The sequence below is a fragment of the Molothrus aeneus genome, chromosome 26 (genome assembly GCF_037042795.1).
Source record: "Molothrus aeneus isolate 106 chromosome 26, BPBGC_Maene_1.0, whole genome shotgun sequence".
NCBI classification, from domain to species: domain Eukaryota; kingdom Metazoa; phylum Chordata; class Aves; order Passeriformes; family Icteridae; genus Molothrus; species Molothrus aeneus.
The window spans coordinates 2732550-2758794 of NC_089671.1; the positions used below are offsets into that span (position 1 = coordinate 2732550).

General features: G+C 51.1%; 1 protein-coding gene across 1 annotated transcript; it reads left to right on the forward strand.

Moving 5' to 3' along the window:
- Positions 1 to 1343: 1343 nt before the first annotated feature.
- On the forward strand, positions 1344 to 24385 carry FAM20A (FAM20A golgi associated secretory pathway pseudokinase). Its single transcript, XM_066566029.1, has 11 exons — positions 1344 to 1645; positions 9974 to 10155; positions 12188 to 12238; positions 13387 to 13465; positions 15032 to 15124; positions 16903 to 17018; positions 19367 to 19547; positions 20102 to 20211; positions 20653 to 20734; positions 20816 to 20875; positions 23759 to 24385. Exons 1-11 carry the CDS (start codon positions 1344 to 1346, stop codon positions 24021 to 24023), a joined length of 1521 nt encoding a protein of 506 aa, XP_066422126.1. The 3' UTR covers positions 24024 to 24385.
- The last annotated feature ends 1860 nt before the right edge of the window (positions 24386 to 26245 follow it).

The window sequence follows — 26245 nt, forward strand, 5'->3', positions numbered from 1 at the left end:
GTTTTATCCCTCCTTCTGGATCAAAGGAGCATCTCAGACACCAGGACATGCTCTGCCAGCAGCCCCTGCCATGTTTTGCTCAGTCCAACCCCGGCACTTCCCAGAGCCTCCCCTCGCCGTGCTGCTCCGGCCGGCTGAAAACGAAACCTTCTCCCTCTTTGTGCAGTTTATTTTCTGTTCTCCCTTCAGCACAGAGCCGGAGCCAGCCCAGTGTGGTCAGGCTCCTCCAGTTTCTCCGGCTCTCCCCTCCTTGGCCGCTCCCTCAGCCTGTCCCTGGCCGGGCTGCACGCCCCGCTCTCCATCCCGCAGGATGCTCCCAGCCCAAGCTCGTCCCCACGGCCCAGCCGCTCCCAGCAAACTGCAGGGAGGAGTTCCCTCAACTATAGGGGTTTTTTTTAAAAGAAATTAAAAATATTTTTTTATAATTTAAATAATTATATATTTTTATATAATTATTGTTATATATAAATATCTAATAATATAATATATCGTTAATATATTATATTATTATATAAATAGTAATTTATAGTTATTTTAAAATAAATTATATATAGTATATAATATATGTAATATATATAATATATTTATATATATATTATGTATATAATATATATATTAGATAGATAGATAGATAGATAGATAGATAGATAGATAGATAGATAGATAGATAGATAGATAATGCCCCGGGCACCCGCTACAGCGCATAATAATAGATATAATTAATATATTATATTATTATATAAATAGTAATTTATAGTTATTTTTAAATAATATTATTTATATTTATTTTTAAATAAAAGCGGCCTCTGAACCATCTGCCAGCCCCAGTACGGGGAGGTCAGAGCCCACCCGAGCCCTGCCCGCAGACACCAGAGGGGTTCCAGCACCCCCTCTATCCTCCCCGTTCCCACAGAGCCCCCGGCACCCCAGCAGCGCCCAGCACCCTCCAGCTGCTGCCAAAGCTCTCCGGGGCCGATTTTCCGCCTTCGGGAGAGGGGACGAGATCCCCGAAGGAGCTGGCGGGGGACGCGCCACCTGCGCGGGGGCTGCGCTGGGCGGGCGGGCGGCAGAGCCCGGGGCCGTTCGGCTCGGTCCCCTCCGGCACCGGCACCGGCACCGGCACCGGGCCCGTGTCCGGGGGAGGCTCCCCGGCCGCCGTGCCCCCACCCCCGCTCCCCCTTGCCGGGCCCCGAGCGCCCTGCCCGGTCCCCGCCCCGAGGTGCCCGCACCCCCCGGCTCCGCCGCTCGAGCTCCCCCGTGCGCTCTGCCCCGGGAGCCGCCGCCGCTGTCCCCATCCCCGTCCCCGTGCCCGTGCCCGTGCCCGTCCCCAGCCCGCACCGGCCATGCCGGGCCCGCGGCGGGACCGCCCGGCCGTGCTGCTGCTGCTCGGGGCTCTGCTGGCCGCCGATCTTTACTTCCACCTCTGGCCGCGGGCGCGCCGGGAGCTGGGCAGGGTCTCCCCGGGCTGCCCGTGCCCCGCGGCCCCCGCCGCGCCGCGCCCGCCGCTCTCCCGCGCCGCCCCCGCGCTGCGCCGCCTCTTCGCCCACCCGCTGTACCGCGCCGCCCCGCCGGGCCCCGCCGAGCCGCTGCTGGGCGCCCGCGAAGCTCTGCGCTACTACCGGCGGAAGGCGGCCCGATGGAACAGGTGCGTCCCGCAGCCGCGGATCCCCCGCGCCCGGCACCGCGCAGCGCCCGCGCGGCCGGCTCCAGGGCACCCCGCACCGCCAGCGCCTCGATACCCCCTTCCCGGGCATCTCCTGGGCACCCCCTTGCTGGGCATCTCCTCCGTGCCCGGCACCCCCTTCCCGGGCATCTCCTGGGCACCTCCTTCCCTGGCACCCCTTTCCTGGCTGTTTCCTGGGCACCTTCTTGCCCGACACCCCTTTCCCGGGCATCTCCTGGGAACCTCCTTGCTCGGCACCCCCTTCCCGGGTATCTCCTGGGCACCTCCTTGCCCGGCACCCCTTTCCTGGCTATTTTCTGGGCATCCCTTTCTTGAGCACTCATGCACCAGCGGCTGCTGGCACTGCCTTCCCTTCCCGGACATCTCCTGGGCACTCTTTTTCTGGTCATCTCTTGGGCACCCTCTTCCCGGGTATCTCCTGGGCACCTCCTTCTCCAGCACCCCCTTCCCAAATATCTCTTGGGCACCTCCTCCTTCCCCAGCACCCCCTTCCCAAATATCCCCTGGCCACTCTTTTCCTGGGCACTCCCTTCCTGGACAATCCCTGTGCTCACAGCTTCTGGGCACCCCTTGCATGATCCCTCGCTCCCTGGGCACCTCCTGGGCACCCCATTCTTGAGCACCCATTGCAGGGGAATCTCCTGGCCACCCCCTTGGGTGGGGTTCTCCTGGCACCATCTCCGTGCCCCCCAGGGGTGTCTTCTGAGCACCCCTGCATGGACACCCATGTCCTGGATATCTCCTGAATACCCCTTTCTTTCCTGGGTGCCCCTTGCATGGGCACCTCATTCTCTGGCATCTCCTGGGCACCCCCTGCATGGGCACCCCCTGCATGGGCACTCCCTTCCCTGGCATCTCCTGGGCACCTCTTTTTTGGACTCCCCCATGCATTGGGATCTCTTGAGCGCCCCCTTCCCAGGCATCCTCTGTGAGTGCACCTCCTGCCCTGGCATCCCCTGGGCACCCCCTTTCTGGGCACCCCCTTTCTGGGTACCCCTGCCCTGGCATCCCCTGGGCACTCCCTTTCTGGGCACCCCCTTTATGGGCACCTCCTGCCCTGGCATCCCCTGGGCACTCCCTTTCTGGGCACCCCCTTTATGGGCACCTCCTGCCCTGGCATGCCCTGGGCACACTCTGGCCAGGCACTCCCTGTATGGGCACCCCCAGGCACCCCCTCTCTGGACACCCCCTCTCAGGTACCCCTCCCTTTCTGGGCAGCTCTCCTGGGCACCTCTGTCCCTTGGATGTCCCGTGGGTGTCTCCTGGCATCCCCAGTCCAGCTTGGCTCCCCCAGTCTGGCTCTGTGCCCTCACCCCTCCAGCCCCCCAAGATCTGGGTGAGGGGCTCTGCTGGGATGCTCCTTCCTGGGGCGTCTCCCAGAGCCCCAGAAAAGGGGACCCCCAGCTCAGAGCCCTTTCCTGCTGCCTCTCCCAGCCCAGCAAGGAGGAAACTCCCTCATCCCCTTCTCCTGGGGTGGCACTGTCCCTGCCCTGTGGTCACTGCCTGGTGGGGGACAGTGACCCTCAGTGCCAGCTCCAAGCATTGGTTTTCTGTACCTGGAATCCCTGATCTCACCCCCCTCCCACGAGCACAGAGCACCCCACAGCTGCTCCCTGCATGCCCAGAACTCCTCCACAAACCTGGATACAGCAGAGCACAGAGCTCCTCATGGCATCACCTCACCCACTGGCCCCTCTGTGGGACAGGACACCTGCAAGGGGGTGACAACCTGTCCTGGGGACCCCAGGGCCCCCTGTCCTGGCACCTCCCCACTGCCCAGGTTTGGTTTCCCCCACTCCTCCCATCCCCTGTGGCTGCCCAGGCAGGATTCCCAAGTGCTCTCTCCCATGCCTGTTCCTCCTGCTCCTCTGGGACTCTCCCAGCGCTGGTTCCACGTGAGATTTGCTGCAGGAGATGATGGGAAGCAATAATGGAAGGAACAGGGAATGACCTTCATGGCCTGAGCAGCACCAGGGTCTGGAGCCCCCTCAGTGCTCAGCCAGGGCCACCCCTGCCAGGCTCTTCCCTGTGTCCAGTCTGGATCCTGTTGAATCCTTTGTCACAGCCCTTGAAATCCATGGCTGGTGGGTTTGAGTAGCCCTGGCTGTGCCACAGACCCACCCTGGGTGCATCTCAGAGCTGAGCACTGCCTGCTGAAGCCACCAGCATTTGGGTACCAAGGTGGATATTTCCCCAGCAAAACCCTGGTGAGAATTGGGGCTTTCAACCAAAGCAGCTCACAGCTTGATGGCACCATCAGAAACCCTGGGCACTTGCTGCAGCCTCCCTCGCAGGAGAGTGAGAAGTCTGCACTCTCCAGTTTTAAAAGATGTTAAAAGATGGAATTTGTGCTGCAGCCACGGCTGCACTTTGCCTCCTGCCCCAAGGTTTGGCTGTGCTGTGACTGTGAGGAGCACTGTGATGCCTTTTGTCCTTGATTGGCTTCACTCTGCACCTCCTGGGTGCAGGAAGGAAAGAAGGCAGAGAATTGATTATTCCTCACTCTGAAATAAAATATTTGATGCTCATAAGTGCGTGAAACCTCCAGAGAGCGCAGGCTGAGGTGACACAACTGCTCCTGCAAAAACCTGCAAGAACCACCAGTGCTGCAAATTGAACATGTAATCAGGGGGCACTCGCCAGAGCTGCTGGAGTTTATAAGATTGTTCATTTGCTGTGGGCACAGAGGAATTCCCGCCTCACTGCAGAGCCCGGGTCCTCTCTGATGTGGGCAGGGTCCTGGTGGGACTCAGGAATCACCCATGGCTTTCTCTCCCACTGCATGGGTTCCACCAAGCAGCTGCTGAGGACTGAAGAGCAAAAACTCCACAGCAGCTCCTCGTGCAGAGCCAGGCAGCAGAGACTCAGGGCTGGGTGTGCATGGGGTCCTCTCCTCACCATGACAGGATGGCAGCACATTTCTCCATCAGCCCTGGATGTGGGTGTTGGCAGAGCAGCGCTGGGAGCAGCAGGACTCTCCCCTGAGCGCAACAAGCTGCAGTTTCACCCTGTTCCTCCAGCACAGCCTGTCTGCCTTCATTTCTGCAGGCAGATGGACATCAGCTGGAGCTCTGTCCATCTGCTCTGTCCAGGGGCTCTGCCAGCTGGAGCAGCCCCAGCACATCCTGTTGGGACACCCATGGCCAGAGCGTGTCCTCCTCCAAACCAGCCCTGTCTGCTCCCAGCACCTCAGGATGCAGAACCAGCTGGGGATGCAGGAAGGAAACAGAAAAAACAAGAAAACATCCACACTTCTTCAACCCCCCCCCCCCCAAAAAAAAAATCCCTCAAAACTCCAGAGCTTATTTTTATCCTTGAAGGAGCAGCTTCAAAACCCCAGACTCAGGATGCTGGTGGCCTGAGCAGCGTCACCCCACGCTGTGCCTCCCTCCCAGCCCAGCAGAGAGCTGAAAGCCAGGGCAACCCCAGAGCTATTTATAGCAGGGTGGAAATGAACCCTGCTTTTGTATCATTATGCCTTTTGCAGAGATCTGGCTTTTTCCAGGGAAATATTTCAGGAATCCTGAAGGAAGCAGAGAGAGCTGTATTTCGGGTTGAAAGGCTGGGAAAGGACTGGCTCGGCCTGGGCAGGGACCATGTGGATGCAGGGCTGGGATCTGCCTCCCCTTGCATAACCACCGCATTTTTTTCCCCCTCAGTAATGCCTTGCTCACCCTGGGGGAGCAGCCTGTGTGTGTGGCAGGCAGGAGAGCAAATATGGTAAAATATTTGGGCAGCTTCCCTAGGGAAAAATCCTGAGTCACTCCTGTCCATGGCACTGGGTTTGTCATCCTTGGCTGTGCCCGGGTTAACACCTCATTTATTAATTCAGGCTTTATTAATGCCTCACCATTCATTAAGGTTGTGCCTCACTTAGCCATGGGAAGGGCAGCAGGCTGGGGGTCAAGGCATTTCTGCTGGAGCTGGTGGCACTGCAGGGCACTTCCTTGAGCACAGGGAATGTTCTGCCTCCTCTGCAGGCTGGAGCTGATGGCACTCCAGGGCTACTTCCATGGGCACAGGGAACGTTCTGCCTCCTGTGTAGACAGAGGCTGATGGCACTCCAGGGCCATTTCCAGGTGCACAGGGAATGTTCTGCCTCCTGTGCAGGAGAAGGAGCTGATGGCACTCCAGGGCCATTTCCAGGTGCACAGGGAATGTTCTGCCTCCTGTGCATGGTAGTGCTGATGGCACTCCAGGGCCATTTCCTTGTGCACAGGGAATGTTCTGCCTCCTGAGCAGGAGGAGGAGCTGATGGCACTCCAGGGCCATTTCCTTGTGCACAGGGAATGTTCTGCCTCCTGAGCAGGAGGAGGAGCTGATGGCACTCCAGGGCCATTTCCAGGTGCACAGGGAATGTTCTGCCTCCTGTGTAGACAGAGGCTGATGGCATTCCAGGGCCATTTCCATGGGCACAGGGAATGTTCTGCCTCCTGAGCAGGAGAAGGAGCTGATGGCACTCCAGGGCCATTTCCATGGGCACAGGGAATGTTCTGCCTCCTGAGCAGGAGAAGGAGCTGATGGCATTCCAGGGCCATTTCCAGGTGCACAGGGAATGTTCTGCCTCCTGAGCAGGAGAAGGAGCTGATGGCACTCCAGGGCCATTTCCAGGTGCACAGGGAATGTTCTGCCTCCTGAGCAGGAGGAGGAGCTGATGGCACTCCAGGGCCATTTCCAGGTGCACAGGGAATGTTCTGCCTCCTGAGCAAAGAGCTGGTCAGGGAGGGCAGTGCTCCAGCTCCCTCTGACCATGCACACGTGGCTTTTTCATGCTGGGGCTGGCCCAGTCCAATGGAAAGACAAACAGACTGGGAGAGGGAACAGGCACATCCAGCCTGTCTCTCCAGCTCTGAGAGGTCTCCCAGGATACCACTGTGTAGGAAATGAATTTGTGGAAAACCCTCAAAGCCTGACAGAAGGCTCACATAGTGTGTATGTGTATGTAAGCCTTGAGATAAGAAATGCTGACTTAGAAATTCTGTGGAATAAGACATAATCGAGAGAAAAATACAACTAAAAACAAGTTTCAAAGGATAGGATCGATACATTGTGTTATGTTTTAAAGCTAATCATCTAAAATTACTCTTCACAAGTCTTTCTACAATGTACCTTTCATATTCCTATTTTTCTAAACCATCTACTTTCATTGTCCTTTAAAACTTCTTTTGAGTTCAATTTTTCTCTCAATCATGTCTGTCTTATTCCACAATATTTCTAACATTTCTTATCTCAAGCTTTACATACACACACACACTATGTAAACCTTCTATCAAACTTTAAGAATTTTCTACAAATTCATTTCCTACACCACTGGAACATTTCTGGGAGGGTTCAAGCCTTGCTCACAGCCAGATTAACCCCCCTGCTCAGCCTGCTTGGATGGAGAAGGGTGATGGAAAATTGATGGAAAAATCCCAACCAAGCCCCAGCTGCTGGGCTGAGCAGGGACATAAAGAAACCCCCAGGAGCCCTTTGCAGCCCCAGTGCCATTCCTTGGCTGGTAAATGTCCTGGGCCATGGCCAGACCTCGCTGCTCAGGCTCTGGATGGGGTCTGGCCGGGCATGTGGCACTTCCCCCTGTCCATCCAGCCTTGGTTAATGTCCTACTCCTTATCAGCCCCCAGCTCCTGTTTGCTTTCCTGCATGGATCCTGGCACTTTCAGTGCAAACTGAGCTTCATTTTCCCTTTATCAGGACTGGCTGCTACACACACATGGGCTGGACACTGTTAATGAGAAACCAAAGCTCTGTCCTCTGCTGGCTGCAATCAGGGACCTTTCAGTTGCACAGCCCCAGCCTTGGAGTCTCTGTCACTGCTGAGCAAGAAATGACACAGATTCACCCCGAGGCTGGTTGGCAGGAGAAGAGCATTTCACACAAAAAATCCTCTCTTTTACAGAGAGATTCGACACATTCTACTTGACTGGCTAACTAATAAAACCATCTTTCTCACAAGCAGCCCTTTAGAAGAACAGAAAAGCAGAGGAGGAAGACACCACCTGCAGGTCGTTTATACTAACAAGTTACCATCGTTTTTCTACAACTCCCTCAAAAAGTCTCACAAGCCCACTGTGAGAAAACAAAGCCCATTCTCTCCCTTCTGGCCAGGCTGTGGCATCCACAGGTCTCCAGGTTGAGGGAAATGCTGATCCAGTGGGGAGATGGTTTGGGGTTATTCCTGAACTTGAGAGGCCCCTTCAGCTCCACCTGCCAAAAAAGGGTGGGGTTGAACCTTGGTTTTTAGAGATCATGGGCAGGATGCTGCCACATGAGCTCATAGCATCCCTGCTCACTGGGAATTTGGTCACAGAGGCAATTTGCAGCTTTTAGTGATTCCCCCCCCCCAAATTCTGGAAAAAACTCTCCCAGAGATGGTCAGAGACTCAGCTGCTGGGCTGAGCAGGGAAATAAAGAAACCCCCAGGAGCCCTTTGCAGCCCTCAGTGCCATTCCTTGGCTGATAAAGTTTGATAGAAATTTTCCAATATATGTGTGTGTATGTAAAGCTTGAGATAAGAAATGTTGACTTCGAAATATTATGGAATAAGACAGACATGATTGAGAGAAAAATTGAACTAAGAAGAAGTTTTAAAGGATAGCCTTGCAAATAAAAGTAGATAGTTATGAAAAATAGAAGTATGAAAGATACATTGTAGTAAGACTTGTGAAGAGTAATTTTAGATGATTAGCTTTAAATACTATCTTTTGAAACTTGTTTTTAGTGATTTTTTCCCCCAGCTTCAGGGAAAAATCTCTCTCAGAGATGGTCAGAGATTCAGTTTCCCCTTCCCCATCCTGTGCTCTGCTCCTGGTATCCCCCAGGCTCAGAGAAGGGAGCTTTTCCACATCCCCATCCCAGCACGCCTCTCTTGCAGGAGTAAGACTTCTGAAGAGTAATGTTAGATGTTTAGCTTTAAAACATTTATAACATATCAACACTATCCTTTGAAACTTGTTTTTAGTGACTTCTTCCCTCATCTTCAGGGAAAAAACTCTACCAGAGATGGTCAGAGACTCAGTTCCCCCTTACCCACCCCAAGCTCTGTTCCTGGCACCCTCCAGGGAGCTTTTCCATCCCCATCCCCATCCCCATCCCTCCTCTCTTGCAGGAAACACAAGCTGTACAAGGAGGAACTGAACCTCTCCCATTTCCACATCCTCATCCTCAGAATGTCTCTCTTGCAGAAGGCACAAGCTGTACTGAAAAGAGCTGAACCTCTCCTTTTCCACATCCCCATCCCTCCTCTCTTGCAGGAGCCACAAGCTCTACTGGGAGAAGCTGAACCTCTCCCTTTTCCACATCCTCATCCCCATCCCTGCTCTCTTGGAGGCGGCAGGAGCTGTACCAGGAGGAGCTGAAACTCTCCCATTTCCCCATCCCCATATCCAGAATTCCTCTCTTGCAGGAGGCACAAGCTGTACCAGGAGGAGCTGAAACTCTCCCTTTTCCACATCCTCATCCCAAGAACATCTCTCTTGCAAGAGGCACAAGCTGTACTGAGAGGAGCTGAACCTCTCCCTTATCCTCATCCCCATCCCTCCTCTCTTGCAGGAGGCACAAGCTGCTCCCATTTCCACATCCCCATCCCTTCTCTCTCTTGCAGGACACCCAAGCTGTACCAGGAAGAACTGAGCCTCTCCCATTTTCACATTCCCATCCCTCCTCTCTTGCAGGAGACACAAGCTGTACCAGGAAGAACTGAACCTCTCCCATTTTCACATGCCCATCCCTCCTCTCTTGCAGGAGACACAAGCTGCTCCCATTTCCACATCCCCATCCTCAGAATGTCTCTCTTGCAGGACACCCGAGCTGTACCAGGAAGAACTGAGCCTCTCCCATTTTCACATTCCCATCCCTCCTCTCTTGCAGGAGACACAAGCTGTACAAGGAAGAACCGATCCTCTCCCATTTTCACATGCCCATCCCTCCTCTCTTGCAGGACACACAAGCTGTACCAGGAAGGACTGAGCCTCTCCCATTTTCACATGCCCATCCCTCCTCTCTTGCAGGACACCCAAGCTGTACCAGGAAGAACTGAACCTCTCCCATTTTCACATGCCCATCCCTCCTCTCTTGCAGGACACACAAGCTGTACCAGGAAGGACTGAGCCTCTCCCATTTTCACGTGCCCATCCCTCCTCTCTTGCAGGATACACAAGCTGTACTGAGAGGAGCTGAACCTCTCCCATTTTCACGTGCCCATCCCTCCTCTCTTGCAGGAGACACAAGCTGTACTGAGAGGAACTGAACCTCTCCCATTTTCACGTGCCCATCCCTCCTCTCTTGCAGGAGACACAAGCTGTACCGGGAGGAGCTGAACCTGACGCTGCCAGCCCCTCTCCCTCTGCGTCCCGAGGCCGCCTGGCTGCAGTTCCAGCTGGGAATCAGCCGGGATGGGCTCTACCCCCGCTCCAGCGCTGCCGTCAGCCGGCTGCTGCGGGACCTGCGGGACCTGCCCACCATCAGCGCCGGTGAGAACACAGGGCTGGGACCGGGCATGGGGATTGGCTCCTTGGAGCCTGCCAGGGTGGCAGCAAAAGATTTTAAAGTCATAGAAAATTTTGGGGAGTTAGAAAGAAAGTTAATCCCAGGACTGGTAGGACCTGGGGTGTGACCATGTTCACAGGGGTCCAAGGATGAGGGAAGAGAGGAGGATCTGACTCCATGTTTCAGAAGGCTTGATTTATTATTTTATGATATATATTATATTAAAACTATACTAAAAGAATAGAAGAAAGGATTTCATCAGAAGGCTGGCTAAGAATAGAAAAAGAAGGAATGATAACAAAGGTTTGTGTCTCAGACTCTCTGTCCGAGCCAGCTGGGCTGTGATTGGGCATTAATTAGAAACAACCAACATGGGCCAATCCCAGATGCACCTGTTGCATTCCACAGCAGCAGATAACCATTGATTACATTTTGTTCCTGAGGCCTCTCAGCTTCTCAGGAGGAAAATCCTAAGGAAAGGATTTTTCATTAAAGATGCCTGTGACACTGGGGAAATGTTAAAAGTAGGCTCTGGGAAGTGTTAGGTCTTGTGTTTGCCAGATCATGTGAAATTGCACCTGTGTGGTCAGTATATGATAAATGATATAATTGTTAGATGTGATGATTGTTTAGTAATTAGATACAATTATTGTTTAATCGTAAGAAGAATCATGAGAAACCACGTTCAAGGGTTTGAGGGGGGATCACAATAAACCCATGCTTGAATGAAATCAATGTGTAAAATAGAACAATGTAAGCTTAATAATTAATATGTAAGTTATATAATGATAGAATATAAAACATGTTCATCCCAAGCCCATGGCAGAGTCAGATTTGGGTCTGTACCCCTGACACCCAGAGCTCTTCAATAAAAGCACCTGCATACCATAACACATAATCATAATCATTCTGTGAACACATAATCATCCTGTGAACACATAATCATCCTGTGAACATGTAATCATTCTGTGATTGTGTGTTCCTGAACACCAACAAGGGAGTCAGCAGCAAGAGATGGAGCCTGGTGTGTAGCCCCACATTTCTCTTCACAGAGAAAAGCAAGGCACAATTCTTCCCAAGAATATTTCTGAGAGTCACATTCTCTGAACCTCAGAGAAAAGGAAAAACAATTCCCATCATTTGCTGTGCCTGTGTTTGTGCAAAAGTAGAATGCAATGTGGAGATTGTTTACCCAGAGTGGTGGTGTTTGTGTGTCGGTGTGGGAATCCATAAATCAGAGGGTTTTGGGAAAGCTGCAAAAGGCAGCCTCAGAGACAGCAGAACTGGGATTGGAGCTAAGCAGCAGCCATGAGATTGGTCAGCAGAAAAATTATGTAAGAAGTAGAAAAGTAAGGACAAATAGAACAATGGTCTGTGTATTAATGCTTGTCTAGAATAACTCCCTAAGCTGCAGAAAAGTTTATCTAGTGAGATATTAGGAAGTTTGAAGGTTAATAATGGAGCTGTGTGCATTGTGTTTGAAGGCTTACAAGCAGGTATTGTATTTGAAATAAGCAAGCATTGTTTAACCAAAGGTACCTGTGCTTATAGTGGTTGGTTAGAACTACTGTCAATGTGCTTCTGCTTTGTGGGATTGGTCAAAACACTTTTAAAGTGAGTTGTGACATTAAGTTCTTGCTCTGCTGCCTGGGATGTGAGCTGATGGCATCTTCCCATTGCCATAACCATGGAATGGGGCTGATGCTGGAAAATCAAACAGCTCAAGGCTGCTCCCAGCAGTCCCATCCCAGCTGTGATTTGTACAGAGCCCCCAGCCAGGGATGTGTTGGGACTGTGGGCTGTCATGAGATCCTGTGCAGTTGTGTGCAGAGCTGAGTGCCTGGCAGATTCAGTTTAGATGGAATGTAACAGAGTGTAATAGAATATAGAATAATATAGTATCATAAAGTAATTAATTAGCCTTCTGATGAGAGGCACTCAGGTGCATCATTCTCTCCCCTCACTGGGGATGCCTGTGGATGCTGGTGGGGTCTCACTGCTCCTCCTGCCTTGCAGACTACAGCCAGGATGAGAAGGCCCTGCTGGGAGCCTGTGACTGCAGCCAGGGTGAGTGTGGCACCTGAGGTCCCCACCTGCCATCCCCAATGCTCCATCCTCAGCTCGGCCAGGGAAACGCCAAGCCAGGCTCTGCTCCCTCCCATTAACCCAGCAGAGGCTGGGATCACAGAGCATGGAATTATTCCAGCTGGAAAAGCCCTCTGAAACGATGGATCCAACCCCAGGGCCACGTCCAGGCTTTTTTTAACACCCAGGGGTGATAATTCCACCACCTCCATGAGCAGCCTGTTCAATGTGGGTGTCAGGACACCAGGACAGCACTGGTTTCTGCTGGGGAGGGAGGGAAAAGTCCCCAAGGGGATGTGACAGAGGGGCTGAAGGGAAATCTGCTCTGTGGCACAAGGGGGAGAGGAAAATAAATGGGAGAAGAGAGAGGAATAGCTGGAAGGAGTGAGGGGATGCACTCATGGGGTTGGAAAGATGGGTTGTGCTGGGGGTGTGACTGGGGTGTCACCAGGAGTTAACACCCCATTTCCCAGGAGTTAACACCCCATTTCCCAGGAGTTAACACCCCATTTCCCAGGAGTTAACATCCCCTTTCCCAAAAGTTAACACCCCCTTTCCAGGATTTAACATCCCATTTCCAGGAGTTAACACCTTATTTCCCAGGAGTTAACAACCCATTTTTCCAGGAGGTAACACCTTATTTCCCAGGCAGTTATTATCCCATTTCCCAGGAGTTAACACCCCTTTTCCCAGGAATTAACACCCCTTTTCCCAGGAGTTAACAGCTCAATTCCCAGGAATTAACAGCTCAATTCCCAGGAATTAACATCCCCTTTCCCAAAAGTTAACACCCCCTTTCCAGGATTTAACATCCCATTTCCAGGAGTTAACACCTTATTTCCCAGGCAGTTATCATCCCATTTCCCAGGAATTAACATCCCATTTCCAGGAGTTAGTACCCCCTTTCCAAGAGTTCATACCCCCTTTCCAAGCAGTTATCATCCCCTTTCCTAAGTCTTAACATCCCATTTCCCAGGAGTTAACACCCCCTTTCCCAAAAGTTAACACCCCATTTTCCTGGAGCTAACACCCCATTTCCAGGATTTAACCCCCATTTTCCAGCAGCTAACACCCCATTTCCAGGATTTAACCCCCATTTCCAGGAGCTAACAGCCCTTTTCCTCCCCAAGTGGTCAAGCCCAGCGGTGTGCACCTGAAGCTGGTCCTCAGGTTCCAGGATTTTGGGAAAGCCATGTTCAAGCCCATGAGGTAAGGCCAGCAGAGCCCCCCTGAGCCCCTGCAGGGTGGGCTGGGACCCTCCTTGGCAGGGGAAGGTCCCAGCCACACCTTCCCTCTCCTGCTCTCCCTACCTGGGGAGTGAAAAGGTTCCATTATTTTTCATTTTTCTTGGCTGCTCACACCACCCCAGGAGCACACATGGGTAAACACCAACATTCCCACACTGCTGTTGGTGTTGGAAATGTCTCAGTTCATGGGTGCCAGGTGGAGAAGGACCTTGGCACCCTTGTTCTCCTGAGATCTTTGCCATGAGGGACTGCTCCTCCTCAGCAGACTTTGGGGCTTGCCTTGTTTTTCCTTGGATTCCCCAGAGTGTTTCCAAGAAGCAGCCACCAAACAGGGGATTTAAATGGCTTCTGCTTTGGGACTCTTGACACCAATTCCCTCTCGCTTTACTGTCCATGTGTGACAGAGCAGCTGGCAGCACGTGGGCTGGGATAACAAATCCTCACCCAGGAGGAGCCAGCTCCTCTCCCCTGGGCTTCCACCCACCTCTGCCCAGGGTCCACCAGGTCCTGGAGGGGAAGGAGAGCACCCATGGGCTGCTGAGCAAGGAGGGATTTCCTGTGTCCTGACCCATTTCCCAGAGTTAACACCCCATTTCCAGGAATTAACATCCCCATTTCCAGGAATTAACATCCCCATTTCCAGGAATTAACACCCCCATTTCCCAGGAGTTATCATCCCATTTCCAGCAGTTAACACCCCCATTTCCAGCAGTTAACACCCCCTATTCCCAAGAATTAACACCCCCATTTCCCAGGAGTTAACACCCCCTATTTCCAGGAGTTAACACCCCCATTCCCAGGAGTTAGCACCCCCATTCCCAGGAGTTAACACCCAATTTTCCAAGGAGTTAAGGCTGAGCATCAAATCCCCGTGCTGCACCAACTGGGGCACTGTGTGCCAGCCAGAAAATGGAATTAAATGGAGCTCCCACCTCAGGAACAGGAGAGCATCAGACCTGAGCCCTCGTCTGCCTCCAGGGGAAGTGACAAACACCACCTGAAACTTCATCCTAGGAGGGTCTAAGCCCGTGTCCTGTCCCATTTCCCAGGAATTAACCCCCCTCTTTCCCAGGAGTTAGCACCCATTTCCCTGGAATTAACACCTCCTATTCCCAGGAGTTAATATTCCATTTCTCAAGAGTTAACACCCCATTTCCAGGAGTTAACCCCCACTTTCCCACTGTGTGCCAGCCAGAAAATGGAATTAAATGGAGCTCCCACCTCAGGGATAGGAGAGCATCAGACCTGAGCCTTCCTCTGCCTCCAGGGGGAAGTGACAAACACCACCTGAAACTTTGTGCTAAGGGGGTCTAAGCTCTTGCTGAAGCAGATTTAAAGCCCCAGTCAGCTCTTCTGCCTCCCCCAGGGTGCAAGTGCTGCCTCCTGGCTCCAGCTGGGCACTTAGCCCTTGGGCTCTGACCCCGTCCCCTTTGCGGCCACACAGGGGCTGTCCCCAGCCCCACCAGCTGTCCCTGTGCCACCCCGCAGTGTCCAGGCTGCCCAGGGCTCACCCCCTGCTTTCTCCCAGGCAGAAACGTGAGGAGGAGACTCCTGAGGATTTCTTCTACTTTGTGGATTTCCAGCGGCACAACGCGGAGATCGCTGCCTTCCACCTGGACAGGTAGGGCTGGCACTGCCCTGGCACTGCCCTGGCACTCCTGCTGCTCCTTTGGCCACCAGGGCTCTGGGGAAAGCCCTGCAGGGCTCAGGGAAAGGAAATTTCCAGGAAAAGAAAGGAAAGAACATTTCAAGGAAAGGAAATTTCCAGGAAATTTCGAGGAAAGGAAAGGCAAGGGAAGGTGGGGGAAAGGAAAAGGGGGAAAGGAAAGGAAAAGGAAAAAGGAAGAAGAAAAGGAAAATGGAAAATGGAAAAAGGAAAATGAAAAAGGAAAAAGAAAAAGAAAAAAGAAAAGGAAAAAGGAAAAAGAAAAAGGAAAAGGGAAAAGGAAAAAGGAAGAAGAAAATGGAAAAAGAAAAATGAAAAAGGAAAAGGAAAAAGAAAAAAAGGAAAAAGAAAAAAAGGAGAAGGAAAAAGAAAAAAAAAGAAAAAGAAAGGGAAAAAGGGAAAAGGAAAAGGGAAAAAGGGAAAAGGAAAAGGAAAAAAGGAAAAGGAAAAAAGGAAAAGGAAAATGAAAAAGGAAAAAGGAATCCTCTGGGAGATCCTCCTGGCTCTCATCTGACACCCCAGAGTCTGCTTTGCCTTGGCCACTGCAAGAGCAGGTGCAGTCCAGGTTGGAACAGGTCAGATTCTCACCTGGCTGTCACACATTGTCCCCTCCCTGCATCCAGGTGCCAGTGTGAGCCTGGGCACAGCCTGGGTGCCCTGCTGGTGGGGAGGCACACACTCCATCAGCAATCAAGGTGTGCTTTGGGTTATAAACTGCAGCAATGCGGTTTTAAGCCCTCAGATAATGAGCAATTAACCTGGCACCTCTTCCCAGCAGGGTGTGTGTTTAATAAAATAAAAAATTCCCTTCTGAAAAGATGAGGGCAGCAGCCTTTCTCTCCTCTGAGCACCAGACCTCTGATGGTCAGGGTGGGTGGAGATCTCCAGTTTCCATAGGATAAGCAGGACTAAATTAAGTCCTGTAGCTCAGACTCTGAGAAAGGGAACAAAGGGAGCTGAATTCCCTTCCCAGTTCTGCCCCAACATCCTCACAGTGACTCTGCTTGACTCAGCCACCACCACCTCGCCCCCGCAGCTCCACTGCCACAAAAATGAGGCCAGACTGCTTTTGTGAAGTGCTTTGTGGTTTTTAGAGCTGAAAGATGCTGGATAAAAGCAAATATTTTCTTCTCTCTGAATATTGCTCAATAAGTAGCAGGCTAAATCCTGTTCTGTGCCCAATTCCCAGGGCAGGGGGCATTACCCAAGGAGCCAAGCAGAGCATTAGCCAGCTCTCCCCATTTACTGACTCAGCAATCAGCAGCAGCTTCCCATTGACTGCCAGGAATGCTTTCCTGCCCCAGGCCCTGAGGTTTTCAAGAGTATTTTTGAGGAATTAGCTGGGCGTGAGTGCCTCTGGAGGAGGGGGTGCCTCCTAAGCCACATTGTACCAGGATCAACATCTTTGCTCTGTGTCAAACCAACATTGTAGAAGGGCCTGAAGGGCTGCTTTGGCCCTTGGAGCCAAAGTTTGTGTGCAAAGGGTGGGAGAAACCAAGGCAATGTTAGGGAAAGAGACAGGAATGCTGGAGAACATCCAGACTGTTCCAGACAGCAGCTATTAAAATACCAAAATCCAAACAGAGCCACATTACATTTTGGCCCAGGGGGGTTTTTGCTGGAAAGAGTCTGGGTGCAGCAATCCAAAGGCTCCTGGGTCACTGGTGGAAGGGGCAGGGGCAGCACCTGCCACCCCACAGTGCAGCAGCAGCATCCCTGTCCCCTCCGTGCAGGATCCTGGACTTCAGGAGGGTGCCACCCACAGTGGGGAGGCTGATCAACGTCACCAAGGAGATCCTGGAGGTCACCAAGAACGAGGTCCTGCAGAGCGTCTTCTTCGTGTCACCAGGTGGGCAAAGGCTGGCTCAGGATGGGGAAAATTATGGCCCCAGTTGGCTTCAAGGTCCCTTCACAGCTGACCCAAAGCTGTGGTGTTCTACTGTGGGAGGAAGGGCAGGGCTGCAGGAAAAGGGGCTGCAGGACTTGCGCTGTGGTGCAGAAATTTCTTGGGTTAATTTCTTGGGGAATTTCTTGGGTTAAACGTGCACAAAGACTTGGTTGAAGCCATGGTTCCCTCCATCTGAAATAACCTACCAGATCTACTCATTTGGCCTTTTTTTCTTAACCCTTCCCTACATTTGGCCTTTTTGTCTTAACCTTTCCCTTAGCACAGGACCCAGATTTGTGATTTGGCAGCTTGACATCCACACCATGGATGCTTTGGGGCTTACCTTCTTTTTCCTTGGATTCCTCAGAGTGTTTCCATGAAACAGCCATCAAACAGGGGGTTCTAAATTGCTCTGCCCTCATTTGCAGCCCCTTGGGACTCTTCCCATCTGCTCCCCCTCACTCCATCCCTGCCACAAGAAACAATCACTGTCCCCATGGTGGGGAAATGTGGCAGCAGCTCTGTGGGCACAGAGAGAAACACAACTTGCCCAAGCATTGTCCTGGGAGAGGCTGTGAGAAGATCAGAGAAAAGAATGGGAAACAATTCTCATCTTAACCTGCTGCACCTGGTATTGTGATCATGTAGGATGTGTTACAGAGATTTGTTTACCAAAGGGTGGTTTCTTAATTAGCCAATGGTGATGGTGTTTTTAGTGAAGGACCAATCAAATACATCTGTAGTGAACTAGTCTATAAAATCAATGGGTTTCTTAACAAAGATTATCAACCTTCTGTGATACACAGAGTCTATACAACTTCTTACCCAACCAGAGACCTGCTACAAGAGAGGGAAAGGCTCAGCCCTGGCCAGCTTGCACCCTGTGGTATTCTCTGAACAGAGAGAGACACACAGACTTTCCCAGGATTTTCCTGAGGAAGGCTGTGAGAATGCTCAGAGAAAGAATTAAATTAAATTAAAGAATTAAAACAACTCTTCATTTGCTGCACCTGTTGTTGTGCACGCACAGAATATGTTATGGAGATTGTTTACCAAAGAGAGGTTTCTTAATTGGACTCTGATGATGGTGTTTTGATTGACAATTAGATTGACAATTAGGTCAAAGCTGTACTGAGCTGTCTGGCAAGGGCAGTGGGTTTTTCTTAGGGGTCAAGTGTAGTATAAAATAATAAAGCAATCAATTGCAATAAAGCAATTTATCAGCCTTCTGCAATCATGGAGTCAATGCAGGTTATTCCCTTTTTAGGGGTTTGCTGCCACAATAGCACCTTCCTGAAGACTACAGCCCCTTTTCCCTGTGTCTTGGTTTGGAAAGACAGGTCCTTGCTAAGGAAGGCAGGAGCCTCTCCTGAAATGGAGAATGTGGAAACCCCCTCTCCAAATTGCTATAAATTTTAAATTAAGGGGTTCTCAGGTAAAAAATATGGGAGCAGGAATAACAGTTCTTTAATAGGGAAGAAAATAAAAGGATAAAATAAACAATGCAGTGAACTAAACCAACGCTGACAGAGTCAGAACCCAGCCTGACACCCTGTGGGTCAGGGTGTTGGCAGCAGAACCATTGGAATTGTGGCTGCAGCCCTCCTGGAGCAGGGATCCTGTAGAAAAAGGTGCAGTCTCTTCCTCTGATGATCCAGTGGAAGAAGAGGCAGCTGCTGTTCCTCTGGGAAATCCAGTGCAGAAGCTGTACTGGTGTTCCAGAATCTCCAGATTATATCCAGGCAGGAATGCTTGGCTGGTGTTCCAGAACCTCCAGATTATATCCAGGCAGGAATGCTTGGCTGGTGTTCCAGAATCTCCAGATTATATCCAGGTAGGAATGCTTGGCTGGTGTTCCAGAACCTCCAGATTATATCCAGGCAGGAATGCTTGGCTGGTGTTCCAGAATCTCCAGATTCTATCCAGGCAGGAATGCTTGGCTGGTGTTCCAGAATCTCCAGATTATATCCAGGCAGTAATGCTTGGCTGGTGTTCCAAAATCTCCAGATTATATCCAGGCAGGAATGCTTGGCTCCTCCCTCTGGGCTCACATCTCCCAGTGGGATGCTGTAGTTCTTATCAGCTATGCAGTGACATTCAATGGCCTCTTATCAGCAGATGTTCCACCCCAGAGGGAGGAGTGGGTGTGGAAGAGATAAGGAAACTGCCCAATGAACAGAAGACAACTGCCATACAGAATAGAATAGAATAGAATAGAATAGAATAGAATAGAATAGAATAGAATAGAATAGAATAGAACACATCTTGCCTTGCAATCTGGTTCACCCTGTTTTCTTCTCTCCTCCCAGCCAGCAACGTCTGCTTCTTCGCCAAGTGCCCGTACATGTGCAAGACAGAGTACGCCGTGTGTGGGAGCCCCCACCTCCTGGAGGGCTCCCTCTCTGCCTTCCTGCCCTCCCTCAACCTGGCCCCACGCCTCTCCATCCCCAACCCCTGGATCCGTTCCTACTCCTTCGAGGGAAAAGAGGAGTAAGTGGGTAAATGAGGCTGCTCCCCACGTCTGCGCTGCAGGGCACGGACATACGGACAGAGCTGCAGAAATAACCCAGGCCAGGGTTCAGGGAGCCCACAATTAGTGTAATAATTAGTGTAATAACCCTTAAAGCCATTTGCTGTGAGAAGATCAGAGAAAAGAATGAGAAACAATTCTTATCTTCACTTGCTGTGCCTGGTATTGTGAGCATGTAGAATGTGTTATGGAGATTTGTTTACCAAAGGGTGGTTTCTTAATTAGCCAGTGGTGATGGTGTTTTAAGTAAAGGACCCATCAAATACAGCCATGAAAAACATCCACTGTCACACCAGGAGGCACTATGCAATGGCTCAAACCCCTCTAGAAAGTTCTAACAGCTTTTCCCACATTTGCTGCTCCATTGGCTGTGTTTCAAATCCAGTCTCCTGCATGCACAAGGGGAGATTTATTTCCTCCTCCTGTACATCTTCACATGGAAGATGGGGTTTGGGGTATTTTTGGGATGTGGCAGAAGCAGCTGAGGGTGTCTCCTTTTCTCCATCTCCTGCAGGTGGGAAGTGAATCCACTCTACTGCAACACAGTGAGGGAGATCTACCCCTACAGCAACAGCAACCGGCTGCTCAACATCGTGGACATGGCCATATTTGACTTCCTGATAGGTAATGATGGAGGGAAAGTCTTTCCTTTTCCTTTTCCTTTTCCTTTTCCTTTTCCTTTTCCTTTTCCTTTTCCTTTTCCTTTTCCTTTTCCTTTTCCTTTTCCCTTTTCCCTTTTCCCTTTTCCCTTTTCCCTTTCCTCTCCTTTTCCTCTCCTCTCCTCTCCTCTCCTCTCCTCTCCTCTCCTCTCCTCTCCTCTCCTCTCCTCTCCTCTCCTCTCCTCTCCTCTCCTCTCCTCTCCTCTCCTCTTCTCCCCTTTCCTTTCCTTTCCTCCACTGTGGGGGCACAGGGGAGCCCCCAGACTCACCCCAAAGGGAAAGCAGCACCTTGGGCACCTCCAGCATGGCAACAAATACTCCGTGCAGAACTGAAAGAAATCTTGGGATAATTCAGCCAATTCCCTGCAAGGAAGGTAAGCTGTGTCCCTCTGTGTGGCCTTTGCAGGGAACATGGACAGGCACCACTACGAGATGTTCACCAAGTTTGGGGACGATGGCTTCCTCCTGCACCTGGACAACGCCAGAGGGTGAGGCAGGGGGAGGTGGGGAGGAGGAGGAGGAGGAGGAGGAGGAGGAGGGCAGGCTCTGAACTCTGCTTCACCCCCCAGGTTTGGGCGGCATTCCCACGATGAAATCTCCATCCTGGCCCCGCTCTCCCAGTGCTGTGTGTAAGTTCCAGCTGCAGATTCCATCCCAGGAATGTCCGGGCTCCTGCTGTCACTGGGGAGGTCACCCTGGCCTGGCTCCCCCCAGCAGCTCAAGAAGGACCCTGCCAGTCCCAGCCAAGGGGGGGCTGGATGCTGGAGCAGGGGAATCACGAGTGGAAAAACATCCACTGGCACACCAGGAGATGCTGTCCAATGGACCAAACCCTTCCAGAAAGTTCTAACAGCCTTCCCCAGCCCATCAGCATGAGGGGCTCTCAGGAAGCACAGAAATCTCCATCCAGAATCCTGGTGGAACTTTGATGCACTTCATCAAGCTTCCTCTTCTCATGGCATGAAGGAGAAGCTCATAATTTTAACCCCGTGTTCTCCTTTCATTAGTTCACATAAATCAGCAGCTGCAAGTTAAATTTAAGAGGCAGAAGCAGCTGCTCTTTCCTAGAGTTTGTCTTCAGGAGATGTGGAGCCTTTTTCCTTGCTCTACCTGCTCCTTCTCCCCCTCAGGGTGGTAACTGCACTCTCCCCATACACCTTTAATTTGAAGAACTGTTATTTGCACTCAGCAAGTATTTTCATTTCTAATTGCAGGCTTGCAGGGAATCCTTCTCTTGAAATTTTGTGCAGTTTGAAATTAACTCTGCCTCTTAATTTGACCTTCATACCATAGTATCCACAGGTCACAGCATTCCTATTCTTCCAGATCCACCTCCCAGAAGCTCCTCTTAATTTAATAATTGTAAAAGGCAGGACTTGAACACCTTGTCATAAGCAAATAAGGGCCAGGAACAGCATAAAAACAACTTGTGCTGCCTGAGGGAGACACACAAACCCTCATTTCCCACAAGAGCTGATCCATTGGAGAGGGAGAGCATCTAAAACCACTTGGGAAGGAAGGGAAGAGGTTTTGCTTGAGTAAGCACACAGAGGCCACAAATTTCAGCCTGCCCTGACTACCAACCTGGACTCAGCCCACCGAGTTTCCTCCTTGCTCTGACACCAAGCTGAGCCATGAGAGCAGGAAAGCTCCTCCAGCCAGGAGCACTGGGAGCACAGGGGTGCTGAGAGCAGGCTGTTAAACCCATCCACCTCATTCCCAGCTGAGTTCTGCTCCCAGCCTGGCTTCCAGCAGATTTGGGTCTGTTTTATCTGCCTCTCCCAGCTCCCAGCCTGTCCCACACGTTGAAGCCTGCACGTCTCCTCTCCCAGACCGCGAGTGGCACAAATACAGCCATGCCATGAGGTGACCCTTTCCCTGAAAGCATCCAAACCCTGCTGCAGGCACAGCCAGGCCTGCAAGCAGCCCCAGGCAGGCTGCTGGAGTCCCTGGAAGGCTCGGGGTGAAAGGTTCAGCAGTCCAGCCCAGCCGCAGGGTCACAGCCCCCGTGGGAGCGCAGCGGGGCTGGCGGCAGCGTTTCCATCTCAGCCCTGTCTGTGCTCTGTTTGTTTGTTGTGTAACTGTTCCAGCACTCCATCAGCTGCTCCTCACGGGTCACAGCGGCCCTCTCTCCACCTCCAAGCACTGCTGGGACCAGAGCAAACACAGCTGGTGTTTACCCACAGCAGCTCCCGGGCCGAAGGACAGCGCACAGATCCTCGTTCGCATCTGCTCTGGGCACAGCTTCCCCTGGCAGCAGCAGCAGCAGCACCTCACAGCTGGGGTTTAAAGCTTCCTTGTCAGCCCTCACACTTGATCAATTGATTCTTTTAGGTTTTTCAGGGATGTTAATGCAGGAAGGTGATGTCTGGCCCTGTGGCAGCAGCATCCTCCTTCCCTTGTGCCGCTGCCCACACACACCTTGCTCCACACACACTCCTGATTTAGATTGGATATTAGGAAAAAAATTTCCTGGAAAGGGTAGTAAAACATTGGCACAGGCTGCCCTGGGAAATCATGGAGTCACCATCCCTGGAATTCTTCAGGTGATGTGTGGATGTGGCACTTGGGGACGTGGTGCTGGGACAGCAGCTGGACTTGATGATCCTAAAGGTCCTTTCCAACCTTAGTGATTGTCCCCAGCACCTGGAACAGCCACAACCCTTTCCCAAACAGCACATATGGCCTGTTGGAGCTGCAGAGATCCAGATCAACGTTCCCAATGGGTGCCCTGGATAAACAACAGCCTAAAAATAGAAATTCTTGAGCTGCCTAAAACGGATCTGACTTCACCTTTTTCCACCTGAAAATTCTGATTGGGCTGAATCCAAATGGTTCCATAAACATGGACCACTTTGTTTCCAAGATTCAAAGGGCAATAACTACAGTCACTGATTTATTTCAGTATTATACATGCTGAAGTCAACACATTTCTGCTGAGGATTAAACAAATGATTTCAGAACACTTCATTTCATGCCCAGAAGCATTCCAAGATTGCAGCTTTTCATCCCATTTTCTGTCAAAGCAAATCACATTTGAACCTCAGTACCCCCTAAGGTGAAAAGTCACAGTTACATCAGCTCCAGGAAATATTCCCTCTTTTTGCTCAGAGTTTTGACAGAAGATATTTTCTCATTCATGTCTTTTCATTTACCTCCCCCTCTGCTCCCATCTCATCAATGTCATCCTTGGGGAGATGGTACCACCCTGCAGAACCTGGGGAACTGGGTCATCTCTGACTCACTCACTACTGAGAACTTCAATCATGTTTTTCCTCTCTGCTGACAGAGATTTGCAGAACAAATACTCTGGGAAAACAAAGGGAGAAGTAGAGGTTGCTGTAAAAAAAAAAAAAAAAGAATTCATTACCTTCCAAAATTAAAACTACAGAACGTCTGTTCCAAAATTCTTTAAATTCCTTCACCCATCCCTGCCCTGCTGCTGTCAAGGAGCTCAGCTGCTCTTGCTGGGAGGCATTAAATTGTTGATTTGTTGTTGTTGTTTTTTCCAGAATAAAGAGAACGACGTGGCTGCGCCTGCAGCTCTTGGCGGAGCCCGAGTACCGGCTCAGCGAGGTGATGAGGGAATCCCTCCTGCAGGACCCCCTGGCCCCTGTGCTCACCGAGCCCCACCTGCTGGCCCTGGACAGGCGCCTCCAGCTCATCCTGGAGGCCGTGGGGAAGTGCATCGACACCTTTGGAGAGGCCACGGTGGTGGCCAACGACACCACGCAGCCCCAGAGCCCTGCAGTGCACAGAGCCAAGCTGGACACTTAGAGCCAGGAGAACCCTGCCAGGCCAGTGGCAGCTCCAGCACTGCTCATTTCCACCCACAAACACTCCCAGAGACTCAGAGGGGAGATGGCAGAAGATCAAGAGTCACACGGGCTCCTCTGCTGGTGTTTAAGCAGAGCTCCGGTGCTCGGGCAGTGCCTGTGGCTTTGGCTGATCTCTACACCCCAAACACAGCTCTGGGGTGGAAAAGCTGTGATCTCCAGGTCTGGAGTTGGCCATGCCCTTGGAGGCTGAAGGAACACCTGACCTTGGTTTGCTCAACCTCCACAGGGGTCTGAGGAGGACATGAACTTGACCTGAGGGTGAGGGTTGAATAAAGAGATGCCAAGAGCATTTTCCTCTTAGTCAGTCTTTGTTCTGTGGTCAGGAGTGTATATTTGAAAAATACCTGCCCCTGGCACAAGACAGGGCATTGGTCCATTCTGACTCTGTCAGTGTTGTTTTGGTTTACTGCATTGTTTATTTTATCCTGCTCAGACCAGGGGGCTTTGTGAGAAGCACAGTAAAGGTCAGAAGACTTTCTGAAAAAGATGTGACAGCAGGCTCAGAAACACAAAGAGCAGAGAACTCAGAGCTGGCTGCAGCTGCAGAGTCTGAAAGCAGAAAAGTTACAACAGTACAGCAAGCAAGGACATGAAACAATAGTTTGAATTTTAGGCTTGTCCAGGATGGATCTTAAGGCACTGCACGTGCTCACTGTCAGGAGCAGTGACACCCCAGCCCACACCGACCTGTGCATGTCTCACAAAGCCTCACTGGCACTGAAACCACTTCTCTGCCCTGCCTGAAGGGCCAGTTTGGATATAGAACACAGGCAGGTGCTGCCTTGGATCCCAAGGGAGAAAACCTAAACTAAAAAAATCCATGCTGAAAATCAAACCATTCTGAGACACAGGACTGTATTTACAATTCAGGAACCCATTTCTGGGGAAAACATTTTGTCAGAGTAATCTATCTCTATTTTGTCACAGGAATCTATCTCAGGTCATCTCCTCATATCTTTTAAAATACATTTCTCCTCATATCTTTTAAAATCATTCAGGTTGTCATAATTAGCTGGAAAATAGAAATGGTATCCCCATCTCTGCCCCTCTCCAGGTCTGTGCATTTTGAGGAGATGCAAAAGAAACTGGGGACCAAAACAAAGCATGGGGAGGGAATTTTCATGGGTGTTTCAGTTCCCAGCTGACCCTTCACCTCCCAACAAGAAGGTTGAAGAATAACTGGATTAGTGAAGCTCTCTTTAATAGCTTTTTCCTTTAACTATTAGGAATTACTACACTGAGCCTTTTGGCAGCCTGGGGGAAGTAGTTGAGGAGTTTGTTGACAATTTATCATCCTTAAGGGGGAAAAGGAAGCCAACAAAAAACCCCACACCATAACCAACCTACCAGAAACTCGTTCTGAAGTAACCTTTAAGTTAAACAAAAGTCAACCTACAGCACTGCAAACCTTCCAGAGGATCCCAAATCCCTGCACAAAAGCTGCCAGGCAGGATTTGGACAGGATCCAGCACCACCAGCTCATTGTCCCAAGGGCTGGAGCTTTGCCTGACCTGAAGGGAGCTCGGTCAGTGACACCAACAAGTGCCTGGATGATGCAAGGAAGGGACAAAGCTCATTTGGCCGCAGCTGTTTGTCCAGGGGATTATGCTGGTGGCTTCATTTAACTCCAAAATATTCTGATAATGCACCTGGCTCCAAACTGCAAAGCCACAGGAGAGGTGCAGCTCTGCTCTGAGTGTGTCCTACAGGTGCCCATTTGTGTGTTTGAGGAAGGCTGGAGTGTTTCATAGTGAAGAAATTCCTCCAGTATTCTGAGGCCACAAAGGTGAGCAAAAACCCCACAGAAACCCACCAAAAACCCCATATAAACCCTACCAAAAAACCCCATATAAACCCACCAAAATTCCACATAAACCCCACCAAAAACCCCATATAAACCCCACCAAAAAAACCCATATAAACCCACCAAAATCCCACATAAACCCCACCAAAAAACCCCACATAAACCCCCACCAAAAAACCCCGTATAAACTCCACCAAAACCCCACCAAAAACCCCACCAAAAACCCCATATAAACCCACCAAAACCTCACGTAAACCCCACCAAAAACCCCATATAAACCCACCAAAATCCCACATAAACCCCTCCAAAAACCCCACATAAACCCCACCAAAAACCCCACATAAACCCCCACCAAA